Consider the following 13,375-nt stretch of genomic DNA (forward strand, 5'->3'; position numbering starts at 1 on the left):
TCGCCACCCCGTCTCCTGCGTGCTGGGATCACAGGCGCGCGCACCCCTTAGGTTTTAAATGCCTGATCTATAAACTATATAATTACACCTGCGCGGGGTGGCCGCGAGTTCCCACGCACGGGCTGCTACGTGGGGAAGGGGCTGTGTAAAAAAAAAATCAAAGGCAGCTTCAGGTTGGTTATTAAATGGCGCCGGGAAGTGGGGGTCCGGCCTGCTTCTCACACCACCTGGCTCCCCTTTGCGGGGGGGGGGGGGGTCTCCTAGGCCGAGCCCGCTGACCCCGGCCACGGGGAGGGGGCTCCGCGGCCCAGGGCGCCGCGCCCACCCCCGCCCGGCCTCCCCACCGCCCAGGCCGCGACCCGGCCCGCGTGGAGCCCTGCGTGGGACGCGGGGGCCGAGGCTGGCGCTCGCCGGGCGGCTCCGGGAAGCGGGGCGGCCAGCCGGGGTGGGGTGGGGGGTGGGGGTGGGCGCTCCCCCCGGCCTCGCGCGCCCCCGGCCCGGCCCGGGCGCGCAGCCTCCCGGCTGGCGAGTTAGACCTCCGGGCCTCGCGGGGCTGTGTGCGGCGGCGGGTCGGGCTCGGGAGGCGGCGCCCCGGGAGTCCGCGCGCGGGCCGGGCCGGCGGGCCGCTGCCGTATTTACCGAGGCCGGCGCGGGGACCCCCCCATCCCCACCCCCCACCCCCGGGGCGGCCACCGCGGGGGCTCGATCGCCCGCCGCGGCGGGGTGGCGCGGGGCGCGCGCGCCTGGTGGCGGCGGCGGAGACTGCGCTGGCTCGCCGGGCCGGGCCGGGCCGGGCCGGGCCGGGCCGGGTGGGTGGGGGCGCCGGGGCGGGGGCACCCCCGAGTTCCCGGGAGGGCGGGGCTGCGGCGGCGCGTGGCTCACCGCCTTCCCCCGGGGTGGCCGTGGGCCCCGGCGCTGGCGAGGCCGCGCGCGCGCGCGGGGCTCGGGGCGGGGGCGCGGGGGCCCTGGCGGCGGAGGCTCCGCCCGGCCGGAGCCCGGCGGCGGGGGGCGGGCCGGCTCCGCGGGGCGCGGGGGGCGCGGCCGGGGAGCTACCGTATTTGCAGCGGGCGGCGCAGCCTCCGGAGGGGGAAAACCACGGCCGGAGACCGGGAGGAGCCGGGGCGCAGCCTGGGCTGTGAGTGCGGCGGGCCGGGGGGACTCGGGGGAGGCCGGGGCCGGGCCGGGAGGGGCCGGGGGGACCTGGATGGCTTGTCGTCGCCAGTGTCAGGGCAGCTGCCGGCCCGGGGACCGACCGTGGCCGGGTGGTCCCCGTCCCTCCCCGGGGGCAGTGCCGGCTCGACCCCGGCCTGAGGGCCCAGGACGGCTCGGGGTGTCTTGGAGACTCCACTCGGGTAGATGGAGGCTGGACGTGTGGGAGGCCTGCCCGGGTGGTCCGGGGAGGACCCCGAGGAGGAGCTGGGGACGTGGGGAGGGGCGGAGCCGCCCCGCGGTCGGTCCTGCAGCGGTCGGCGGAGGTCGTGGGAATGGAGCCGTGGACCGCAGCGGCCCTGGGAGAGCCGGGGCCCGTGGGAACGCAGGGGTCTGCAGTGGCTGGGGTGGGGTGCGTGTGTGTGCATATGTGTGTGTGCATATGTGTGTGCGCATATGTGTGTGCGCATATGTGTGTGTGCATATGTGTGCGCGCATATGTGTGCGCATATGTGTGTGCATATGTGTGTGCATGTGTGTGCATGTGTGTGCATATGTGTGTGCATGTGTGTGCATATGTGTGTGCATATGTGTGTGCATGTGTGTGTGCATATGTGTGTGCATGTGTGTGCATATGTGTGTGCATATGTGTGTGCATGTGTGTGTGCATATGTGTGTGCGCATATGTGTGTGTGCATATGTGTGTGCATATGTGTGTGTGCATATGTGTGTGCGCGTGCGCCCGCGGGCTGGCCGGTGTTCAGTTGCAGAGCAGCTGGTGTATTGAAATCACCTTTAGGGCCTAGGCCTGGCCCATCTTGCTGTGTGACCTTGCTTGATGACCTTCCACGCCTCCATTGTCCCATATATAAAATGGGCCCCTGTGAGGGACAGAACCACTTGGGAGGAACGCGGTGGTCTGGGAAGGGGCCTGGGGGGTGTGGAGGGAGCCGGCGCTGGGAATGTCTGTTGGACACGGAATGCATTGCCTTTGGGCCAGGCTGTGCAGTGGGGGTACTCGGAGGAATCCAGCTGAGACCCCGGCCCTGTGAGCTCAAGCTCCAGGTCAGTGACTTGCACCCAGCACTGGCTTCATTCTCATAAACAGGGAGGCACAGCCTTTAATAGGTAACCTATTGAGGTCACTTTCAAGTTTCCAGGGATTGTGTTTGTTTGTGCTTTAAGCTTTGCAGGGATGGTTTGGGGGTGACAGTTTGGGGTGCACCTCCTTTACCTCCCTCCTCCTTGGGAATCTGGTTGGAGAGATGGGATAGAGGCAGGTGAACGCGGATGTCCAAGTTACAAGGAGGTAGCTGTGTCCTTGAGGAGCGGGGACAGGGCAGAGACCTGTGATGCCCCTCGCTTTAGGGCAGCAAGTGAGGTCACGGGTGAACAGCAGGGAGAGGGTGCAGAGGTCAGCAGAGGTCAGCGGAGGAGGCGGCTCTGGAGAGGTGCCCAGGAGAGAGGCAGTCGAGGAGAAAGAAGGGCTGGTTTAACACTGTTCTAGAAGGCTGCGTGCTGGGCGTTGTTCCAGTGGAATGACCCCTCAGCCTAGGGGTTGGTTCCTCCCCACAAGGTTTGCTGAAACGGGACTGACTGCCACGTGGTTCAGACAGAAAAGATTTTATTGGGGGTGGGGGGGGAGAGCAAAGTACAGAGCAAGGTCTGGTGGGAGACAGAGGCAGGGTGGAGGTGTGGCCACGGTGATTGATAGTTACAAGTGATTACTGGTTTGGGGCAGGTGATTTCTGGTAAGACTATGTGCTGTCCTTCATGAAGAGGAGGGGGGAAAGGAGCTATTTTCCTGGGCAGATCTAACCTTCCCAGCCTCTTGATAGTTGTAAAGGGGGTACTGGTTCTCTTTGGCTCCTTTTTGCTAGCAAGGGGTACCTGTTTCAGGAGAAAAAGGCAGAGATGTCATCCGACCCGGGAGAAGGCAGCGGGAACAGTTCCTGGGTGAACGTGTCTATGTGTCTTTTTGGATGAAGTTTGAAACAAGTCTTCGAAGGCAGGGTTTGAACAATAACAAATGAAACATTAGAGAGCACACAACTGCAGAAGGAAGAGCAGCCATCCACTCTGGGCAGAAAAGAAAGGAAATTGGATGACTTGGCTAGTTCCTGTCTCCTGTGTTCTAGGCGGGCCTGGAGTTGGTGGATCCTATCCCTAACTGATTACTCCTGACTGGTTAACATCTGGTGACTGGGTAAGGGAGAGCATGGTGGACTGGTTATCTGGGCCTGGATTGGAATAGTTAAGAGACCAGTGGGGGGCCTGGGTAGACATCTGGATTGTAGATGTCTGGACTAGAGGAGGTGGATGGGAGACCCAGGAAGGGGCCAAGGCAAACCATCCTGGGTCCAAGACTCACTATAAATAGAAATAGCCGGTAACACAGGCAAGAAGGTAAGTCCCTGTCCAGTTAGAAGGCAGACAGGGATGGGCATCAGATATGCATGCTTATGAACTATGTCCTTCTGACCTTCTGGCTCTGGTTAGTTTTGAAAGGGCAAGCACAAAGTGACTCCATTTAGGATCTGTCACCGTTCCCTCTAATCTGCACAGTTCTTCCAACTGCCTGCGGATGGAGTCCGGTCACCAGGGCAAGCTTTGTCCCAAGGGTGTCTGCTTCTTGCTGGGATAGCATTGGAATCAAAAGGTGATCATTTGAAAGACCTTGACGGAAATACTTAAGTGAATTTTGGTAGTCTTAATATTCCCCTTTTTCCACTTGGAAACAAACATTTAGGGCAATTCTTACTTTCCAAATTCTTTTTATCCAAAGGAAGACATTTTTAATTCCCTTTCCAAAGCCACTCACTTTTTTTTTAAATAAAGCTCTTTATTTATTTTTTGGCCAGTCCTGGGCCTTGAACTCAGGGCCTGAGCACTGTCCCTGGCTTCTTTTTTGCTCAAGGGTAGCACTCTGTCACTAGAGTCACAGCACCACTTCTGTCCATTTTCTGTATATGTGATGCTGGGGAATTGAACCCAGGGCTTCATGTATACGAGGCAAACACTCTTGCCACTAGGCCATATTCCCAGCCTGCCACTCTCTTTTAACTTTCCCTTTTTGCTTTACACGCCCTTTGCTTTATTATTATTTTTTTAATTCTTGGGGCTTGAAACTCAGGGCCTGAGTGTTGTCCCTGGCTTCTTTTTGCTCAAGGCTAGCACTCTGCCACTTGAGCCACAGTGACACTTCTGGCTTTTTCTATATATGTGGTGCTGAGGAATCAAACCCAGGGCTTCATGTACATGAGGCAAGCACTCTACCAATAGGCCATATTCCCAGCTGCTCTCTTTGCTTTTATTTGCATTTAAAATAACCCTTAGAAAACCTCTTAAGTTCCTCTTCAGTGAAATATAATAATCCTTTGAAATATTTGTTAATGCCCAAATCTGATGACCTTCTTTGTAGTTTGATTAACATTGCCCATTTTTAACCTTGGCTGTTGGTCACAAGCAGCACAGATACTAGTTACAATTGAAGTCAAAAAGCAAATAATTTCAGTATAATAAATATCAGTATTTAAGACAGAAGCACTTTAGTTTGGTAGAAAAGACTTTTTCTCACACCATAATGACAGTTTTTATGCATTAAAATGTGGTTATTTTAAACATGTTCACACACACGCACTTGTGCACAAAAGTTTTAAGGTACACTTAGTTTTTGTTTGTTTTGTGTTTTTTTTTTTTTTTTTTTGGCCAGTCCTGGGCCTTGGACTCAGGGCCTGAGCACTGTCCCTGGCTTCTTCCCGCTCAAGGCTAGCACTCTGCCACTTGAGCCACAGCGCCGCTTCTGGCCGTTTTCTGTATATGTGGTGCTGGGGAATCGAACCTAGGGCCTCGTGTATCCGAGGCAGGCACTCTTGCCACTAGGCTATATCCCCAGCCCCTGTTTTGTGTGTTTTTTTAAAATGAAAATTGGCCAAATGTTTTCTGGAATTCCAGTGGCAAGAGATAGTTTTGCCTATAGCACTACAGAACCACACATGGACCATGCTAGGAAAACAGGCAAGCCAAACAAAATAGAACAAACAAACAGAATCACTTATAGATAACCAAGACACAGATAGCCAAGAACAGAATATGTTTAGACATCTTTGCTAGCAAAGCACATTCGGTGGGTGAGCCTCAGTTTCTAGAGCCTGAGGAGACCGATGGCAACTTGCTTAGTTATCAAGGCCCGTTAGCGTACAAGTGGATCCTTGAAGACTTCCCGGATGGGTGGAAGGGTAGGGGGTAAATCTTTAACTGGCCTTGTGGCCAAGGTGGTGAATTTCTGGACAAGTTACGGTGGTAAGAAAACTTGGTGGTGTTTTATTGAGTGAGAAAGTAAGGAAGGAAGCAAGCAGACACAAAGAAGACAGACAAGCAGAAAAGAAGGCGCCCACTCACACAAAGTGTGACTTCTCTTGAGGAGAGACAGAAAGAAACAGACAGTTTAAGCTGAGAGGATTCGAGCCCAGGACCGCTAGCCTTCAAGAAGGCACCTCGAGGGGGTTCCGGGATGCGGCCCGCCGCTCACTCTCAAGGGCACAGCTAAAGGGCTGTTGGCTGGAATGATGGTGATCCAATAGGAAACTGTCTCCAGTCTGGAGGTTCTGAGAGAGCGAGAGCGAGTGAGAGAGAGAGAGAGAGATGACAAGACAAAGAAAGTTACCTTTGTAGAGGAGAGGCGATGTCTGGACCACAGTGGTGAGAAATGGCGGGGGGGGGGGGGGCCGTTTGCTCTAGAGACAAGCAAGGAGAACAAAGAAAGCGTGCGTGTGTGAATTTTCTGACCATTTGCCATTGTGTTGAGAGAAACTGTCCAAATCTTGCAATACCGTGAGGTCAAAAGTACTATATTCAGGCGAGTGATTGCAATTATCCAATTGGTACTAGGGCCAAATTTCTAGGTGGTTAAGGTGTGTGTGTGTGTGTGTGTGACTGTCCAGCTGATACTGAGGTCAAATTTCTAAGCGAGTAAGTTTCTTTTAGATCCGGTACCAAGCCCAGAACAGCTCGCCTTCGAGAGCTAACCTAGAAGGGGTCCTCAGGACCCAGCCTGTGTCTCACAGTTAGAATAGACTAGACATTGCCAGAAACCATGCCGACATCCAGGTACAGAAGAACAAAGGGAGAGTTCACTGCCAGCAAAGAGGACCGGCAAGACCCCTGCTCACCGGGAGGAGGGAGAAGTGCGGTCTGTTATCTGGGGTGACTTATATAACCTAGAAGGTCTCTGTGTGGACGTGCTGACCAAGGGCTTCACCATGTCTGCCTAGGATGGATGGCTGCTGTCAAGGGGGGGGGGGGAGTCCTGCAGCTGCCTTGACCCTGGAGGTCACTTGTTAGGGGATCTCGTTCCCTTATATGGTCCTAAAACGGTACTAAAGGAAAGTCGTTTTGGGGGTGCGGGGGTGGGGGCTACATGTCTGCCACCCCCACTCCATGGGTCTCTTGTTGCTTAGGAAGGGAGCATGCTGAAGCTACGGGAGGGGGGGCTATCAGGTTTACACTCATTCCAGGCACAATGCAAAGGTTGGGCCCTTGAGACTGATGACACTATAAGGCATTCTGGCCTTGTGGAGTTGCCGTTTGAGGATGTGGGAGTCTGATGAGGGCGTAGAGACTTGCAAGGACATAAGGGTGAAATTCTGGATTCTGGCATCCGGGAAAGGAGAACAGATTGGCCAAAAGGTGTAGAGGAGGCCGGTAGATGGAAGCGGTTCCCCAGGCCTAGAGAGGAGAGGGTGTGGAGGACACCCGGCCAAGTCTGAGGTGGGGTCCCTTTGGCTTCCAGCAGCTTGGGTCTGAGGAGGGGTGGGCAGGAGGCAGACGGACCCTGGGAGAGAGGAGAGAGAGGGGTCCAGACACTGCCGCGTGGTTCAGGCAGAAAAGGTTTTATTGGGGGGTGGGGGCTGGGGGGAAGAGCAAACTGCCACCCCACATGGGATGGAGGGCGAGCAGGAATGGTGGGGAGGTGCCACCGGGGGTGGGTGGGGGTGTGGCCCCGGGCGAGGCCCGCGGGGCTCTCAGGGTCGGAAGGAGGCGCGGCTGGGGCCGGGCCCGGAGGGGGCCTCGGAGCCTGGGGTCGGGGCGGCTGGGGACCTGACGCCTCCCTCCCTCCCTCTCTCTCTCTCTCTGCCTCCCCAGGAGCTGGTGATCGCGGCCGGCCGGCGGCGCCCATGACCGAGCTGGTGCCGTCCCGGGGGGGCCGGTCCCCGGCGGGGGACGGGGAGGAGGGCCCGGGGGAGGAGCCGGGCCTGGTGATCCACCACCCCGCGGAGGAGCCGCCGCCGCACCGCTGCGCGCTGTGCGGCCGGACCTTCGCGCAGCGGCCCAGCCTGGCGCGGCACCAGAAGGCGCACGGCGGGGGCGGCGGGGCGGCGGCGGGGCGCGGCGGCGGCGGGGCGGCGGCCTTCGTGTGCCCGGAGTGCGGCAAGGCGTTCAGCGTGAAGCACAACCTGGAGGTGCACCAGCGCACGCACACGGGCGAGCGGCCCTTCGCGTGCCCCGAGTGCGGCCGCCGCTTCAGCCTCAAGCAGAACCTGCTCACGCACCAGCGCATCCACAGCGGCGAGAAGCCGCACCAGTGCGCGCAGTGCGGGCGCCGCTTCCGCGAGCCGCGCTTCCTGCTCAACCACCAGCGCACGCACGCGCGCCTCCCCGCGCTCCCGCACCCGCGCCGCCCCGGCGTCTTCGGCGAGCGCCGCCCCTACCGCTGCCCGCGCTGCGGCAAGAGCTTCGCGCGCGAGGGCTCGCTCAAGACGCACCAGCGCGGCCACGGCCACGGCCACGGCCACGGGCCCGACGCCCCGGCCGCCGCCGCCGCGCACCTGGGCCGCGCGCGCTGAGCCCGGCCCGGCCCAGCCCAGCCCAGCCCGTGCGCACCCAGCGCCAAGCGCGCACCGCACCGCCCTGGAAACGGCCCCCGTGGGGAGGGCGGGACGCGGGGAGCCCAGCCCGGCCCAGCCCAGCCCAGCCCAGCCCGTGCGCTCCCAGCGCCAAGCGCGCACCGCCCTGGAAACGGCCCCCGTGGGGAGGGCGGGACGCGGGGAGCCCAGCCCGGCCCAGCCCAGCCCGTGCGCACCCAGCGCCAAGCGCGCACCGCCCTGGAAACGGCCCCCCCTCCCCCACCGTGGGGAGGGCGGGACGCGGGGAGCCCAGGTGGCCCCGGGCCTTCTCCTCCCCGTCCTCCCCCAGATCCTGCAGCTGGCCTCCAGCGGTGGTTTTTCCTCCTCCTCCTCCTCCTCCTCCTCCGACTCATGCGGCCTAAAGCAGGTGAGACCTGCAGTGCTGGGTCAGATTCCGACCCCCCCCCCCACCCCACACACCCAAAGCTCTTTCCTGGGAGGGGGGCAGGGGGCAGCCGTGTCATGGGGACCCCCAGGTCGATGTCAGGATGGTCGATCTGTTTACAACCGCCCCCCTCCCCCCCTCCTGGGTCTCCATTCTCGGAATGCGCTGCCACAGTCAACAAACACAGTTGAATGGGGGAGCCTGGGGACTGGCCTCCAGGACCTCTGATGGCAAGGCGTCACCCCAAAAGTGGGGAATAGAGGGATGCCCGTGCTTGCTCCCCCTCTCCCCCCCCAAAGGTGGTACTTAGTGTCACCACGGGCGAGGCCTGGGCCTTGGTTTTCTACTCTGTGCTCTGGGTGTTTAAATGGTACAGCCGGAATGTGGTACATGGAGCCAGGCGGGTTTGGGCGCGTGGCCAGGGGCCCCGTGACAGGATGTGATGGGTGAAAAAGGCCCCTGGGGACCTGGAGGTCGGAGGCTGAGGGCTCTGAAGGGACCTTTGCCCCCACATCTTCCTGCTGCCTGTTAGGCCCCTGCTAAGTCCAGGAGACCCATTCATTCCCTCTGCTCAGAGAGAGAGAGAGAGAGAGAGAGAGAGAGAGAGAGAGAGAGAGAGAGAGAGAGAGAGAGAGTGTGTGTGTGTGTGTGTGTCCGTGTGTCCTGAGGCTCGAACTCAGGGCCTGGGCACTGCCTAGGAGCTTGTTCACTCAAGCTTAATAGTCTACCATTTGAGCCAAAGCGTTCCTTCTGGCTGTTTTTTTTTTTTTTGGCTTTATTGGAGGTAAGAGTTTCACAGACTTTCCTGCTTGGGCTGACTTTGAACCGCTGAGCCTCCGATCTCACCCTCCCGAGTAGCTAGGATCACAGGAGCGAGCCACTGGTGGCTGGCTCTATCTGTTGTCTCTTCGGGGCGAGGCTCATCAGGCATCTATCGATGACTCTCGGCCTTCTGTCCCCAATGGTGGCAGCAATGCGAAGTAGTATTTGATTAAAGAAGATTAAACAAGACTCCGGGACCTCTGGAGCTTGTTCCCCACTTGCCCCGAACCCAAAGACTCTTGTCTGTCAATGGATTCATGATTGTGGCGGAGCTTGGTGGGGGACTGAGAGGCCTTGCTGGCAGCCCAGCGGGGTGGGTAGATGTGCGGGCCCCGCCACAGCCCGACTCCGCTCTGATCTCTGTGCTTCTGTGAACAGGTGGGAAGCGGACGGGCTCTCAGGACCCAGAAGGTGCGGGGGCACATCTGGGCACAGAGACTGGACGATGGTGGAAGCCAGGCTGGCACTACCACATTCCTAAGACCTACCTCCAAGTGCCCTGCGGTGACCTGTAGAGAGGACCCGATGGAGCCTGGCGTCCGAGGCCCCGTGCCGTGCCCCTGGGGGAACACGGGCCTGGTTTGGCCCGGGGAAGTCAGGCCTACGCTCCTGGCTGCCGGACTTTGGACTTGGACTCCCCTGAGGCCCAGGGGGACAGTGCCAGTGTGGCTTCCCCGCCGGAAGTGACTCGTCTGAGCCGGCGAGGCTCGTGGGTGGCCGTTCGGGCTTCAGAGACCAAACGCTCCCCCAAATATGAAGGACATCGGTGGGTTTTCTGAGCCGGGGTGGGAGGGGTGGGGGGCGTCCTCGGCAGATCTGACAGAGGCCTCGGGTCTTCTCTCCAGAGCACATGTGCTCGTGCTGACTTAACACTCCCAGGCGATTATACCAAGACGCTCAGCCCCGGGGGCCTCACCGGGCACAAACAGAGCCCCCTACATCCAGGGTTCCGTGCGGAGAGCGTTCCTCTCTCCCCCAGACTCCTTCCCGTGTCTGGGAATAAAGAATTCTAAGGTGGAAACCCTTTCAGCCAATCCCTTCTCCCAGCCCAACGATGATTAGATTCCCGGAATCTGAGTTTCTCTTTCCCCCGACATTGCCGTGGGGGAGGGGGGGTCCCCCGGGGTTGATGGGGAGTTTCTTGTCCTGCCTGGAAGCCTGCTGGTTTTCACAGGGGCGCCTTCTGCTGGGCGTCGGCTCTGGTTTCACTGAGCTCTACGGTCCGGGGAGGCCGGGCTGCTGAGAGGCAGATGCCCGAGTTTGGTCCGTGTCCACCCCATCAGCCGCGTCTCCTGCCAGCCAGATGCGCGGCCCCGGGCGGGCATCCGGTGGGAAGGCCAGGGAGGAGGAGGACCCTGCTTCCGCTTCCTGTGGCTCCGCCAGAGGAGATTTGGGGGTGGCTCGCGGGCTGCATACGGGTGCTTGGTGCTTGGTAGTCTGCTCACCCAGAGAGTGCTCACCCAGCAGGGAAGGTGGGACCCGCTGGGAACGGGGTGGAAACCTGCAGGTTCCTGTCCCGGGGTCTTTCTGCTGCTTTGCCCACCTCATTCTGGAGTTACCCAGGGAGGCCAGAGTCAGGGAGACACTCTGTGCCCCAGAGCGTCCCCTCAGCGTGGCTCTGGCTAACCGAGGGAAACCCTCAGAACACAGCCTTGCTCTGCTGCGGTCCGGCTCGTCTCCCGTGTGTCCCCCACTCTGCCCTGCCTTCCCTTGTGTCACTCGGGGAACCCCCCTCCCCTCCCTTCTTACCAACAGGGGAGGCTGAGCTTTCCAGTCCTTGTAGCCCCCCCTTCCGTGAGCAGTGCCCACGTTAATAGACTGTGTCACGCGCCGGGACCGTGTGTCCTCTCCTCTCAACTCGTGTCCTCCCTGTGTGTGTACGTGTGTGCGTGCCCGTGGGTCTGGGTGTGTGCAGGTGCCCGAAAGCAGACCGAGAGCTCCCTGAGGGCAAGAAAGAGGCCGTGTGGTTTCTTCTTGAACTCCGAATGGGTCTGTCTAGCCTAGGCTCACGGCTCCCGGGAAATCCTTGTCCTCACATTGCTTCTTGGCTTCTAGATTCTAATTCTTTAATTTATTTGTATATTTATTTTTTGCTGCTCTGGGGCTCGAACTCAGGGCCTGGGGACTGTCCTTAAAAAGCTTTTATGCTCAAGGCTGGCTCTCTACCGCTTGAGCCACAGCTCCCCTTCTGGCTTTATGGGGTTAACTGGAGATAAGAGTCTCACAGACGGTCCTGCTTGAGCCGGCTTTGAGCCGTGACCCTCAGAGCTCAGCTAGGATTATAGGCCACGAGCCACCAGCGCCTGGCTTTATTTATTTATGCTTTGCTGGCACTGGGGTTTGAACTCAGGGCCTCCTGCTCAGCTCGTTGGCTTGGCTTGCTTGCCCAGCTGGTCCTCTACCTCTTGAGTGATGTCTTTAGCCCCCATTTCCTCCGCTGGTTACTTTGGAAGTGGAATCTCATAACGTTTCCACCCTCCCTTGCTGGCTTTGAATCCTGCTTCTCCGGGCCTCAGCCTCCCGAGTAGCTAGGGTGGCAGGCGTGAACCAGGATCCAGATCGCAGCAGGCTGAGATCTGAGGTTCGAAACATCGGACAGGGTCCAAGAGACTCTGCTCTCCAATTAGCCAGCAAAAAAAAAAAATCCAGAAGGGGAAGTGTGGCTCAAACTTGCAGAGCTCCACCCTTGTGGGAAAAAGTTAAGAGTTCAAGCCCCAGTCTCTACACCAAAACAAATGAACCTAACCCGGCAGAGTAAAGCCCGTGGAAGAGCTAGTATAGCCTCCAGGCATCTCTTGGGACGGCCTTCCTCCTCCATCTTGACCGCATTTCTAAGACCCAGCCCTCTCTCTCCTGGCGCGACCGCAGTATCTGTTGGGGAGCAGATGCTCGGTGAACGGTGAACAGGACGAGCGCTCTTCCCCCGCCTTCGAGCGGGAGATCTGCCGTAGCTGGCAGCTGCTAGCAGCAGGCACAGAAAGTCACCTTGGAGCAGTTCTTTGTTTCTGGAAGGTCACCAGTCTCTGGGAGTTAAACTGGAGCAAAAACGAACACCTGCTGCTGTTCTGGAGCTAACCCAGGGCCCAAAGCATTTCAAAAGCAGATGCCTCATTCCCTGATCACCACTGTGAACAGTCACTGAAGGCCCAACCCCGCCAGGGTCTCCCCGGGTGCGAAGGACCCGGGATTCTCCCCATTGGCGTGGCTGAGCTGACTTTTCCATCACGCAGACACCTGCTGGGGGAAGGGCAGGGACCCCGGAAACCCAGGGAGGCTGAGTTTGGTGGGATTTCTGGAAACACACCCACAGGAGCGTGGCACCCTCTCATGCACATTGTAGGAACGGATCTCCTGGACCTTGTTTGTTCGGTTGTGGCTGTTTGTCCAGTGCTCTCTGGGTCTACGTTAATGTTGGAACGGAAGTGTCACCCAGTCAGGGGCTGTGCAGGCGTTCAGTAAAGGTGGCCCCCGACCGCCACAGTTTTGAACCCCTTGTTTACCCGAGATAGCCTGGGACCTGCTGGCAGGTTTTCCCCATTCGGGGAGCTGCCGCGTGACTTGCCCTTGGTCAGAGCTGTGTCTCCCATCTAGCTTGAACAGATGGCCCGGTAAAGAGTCTTGCCTGCGTTTCTCTGGGTCCAAACTCCACTCTCTGGACTCACGGATGTGACTCTGGTGCCGGCAGGTCTTGGGCCCCGTGTTGTCCCTGACGTCCTTGCCGCTGTATCGTGTGGCTTCTCAGGCGGAGAGACTTTTCTGATCCTAACTCTCACAATCCATTAGCTGCTGAAAAGCATATCATCAGCATATGGCGGAGGACAGGTACTGGGCCAGGAGTCTGGGGTTTGAGCTCAGGGCCTAGCTTAGCTTTTTTGCTCAAGGCTGGTGGTCTACCACTTGAGCTGTGCTTCTCCTTTTGGGTTTTTTTCTCTCTCTCTTTTTTTCCTGCTGGTTAATTGAAGAGAAAAACGTTGTCAGACTTGTCTGCCTAGGCTGACTTTGAACTTGGATCCTCCGATCTCTGCCTCCTGAGTAGTTAGGTGTAAGCCAACCCGTGTCCATCTTGCGCCTGGAGTCTGGGACACGGGTGGTATATCTTACAGTTGACTTTTGC

General features: G+C 58.9%; 1 protein-coding gene across 1 annotated transcript; it reads left to right on the top strand.

Moving 5' to 3' along the window:
• Positions 1-960: 960 nt before the first annotated feature.
• Positions 961-7,994, top strand: LOC125345705 (oocyte zinc finger protein XlCOF26). The gene is made up of 2 exons (XM_048337748.1): positions 961-1,135; positions 7,294-7,994. The coding sequence occupies exon 2, from the start codon at positions 7,326-7,328 to the stop codon at positions 7,992-7,994; it is 669 nt and encodes a 222-aa protein (XP_048193705.1). The 5' UTR covers positions 961-1,135; positions 7,294-7,325.
• Positions 7,995-13,375: the final 5,381 nt, after the last annotated feature.

Source organism: Perognathus longimembris, chromosome 2, assembly GCF_023159225.1.
Source record: "Perognathus longimembris pacificus isolate PPM17 chromosome 2, ASM2315922v1, whole genome shotgun sequence".
NCBI lineage: Eukaryota > Metazoa > Chordata > Mammalia > Rodentia > Heteromyidae > Perognathus > Perognathus longimembris.

Coding starts and splice junctions, on each gene's coding strand:
- LOC125345705 (XM_048337748.1), top strand. CDS start 7,326: ATGACCGAGCTGGTGCCGTCCCGGGGGGGCCGGTCCCCGGCGGGGGAC.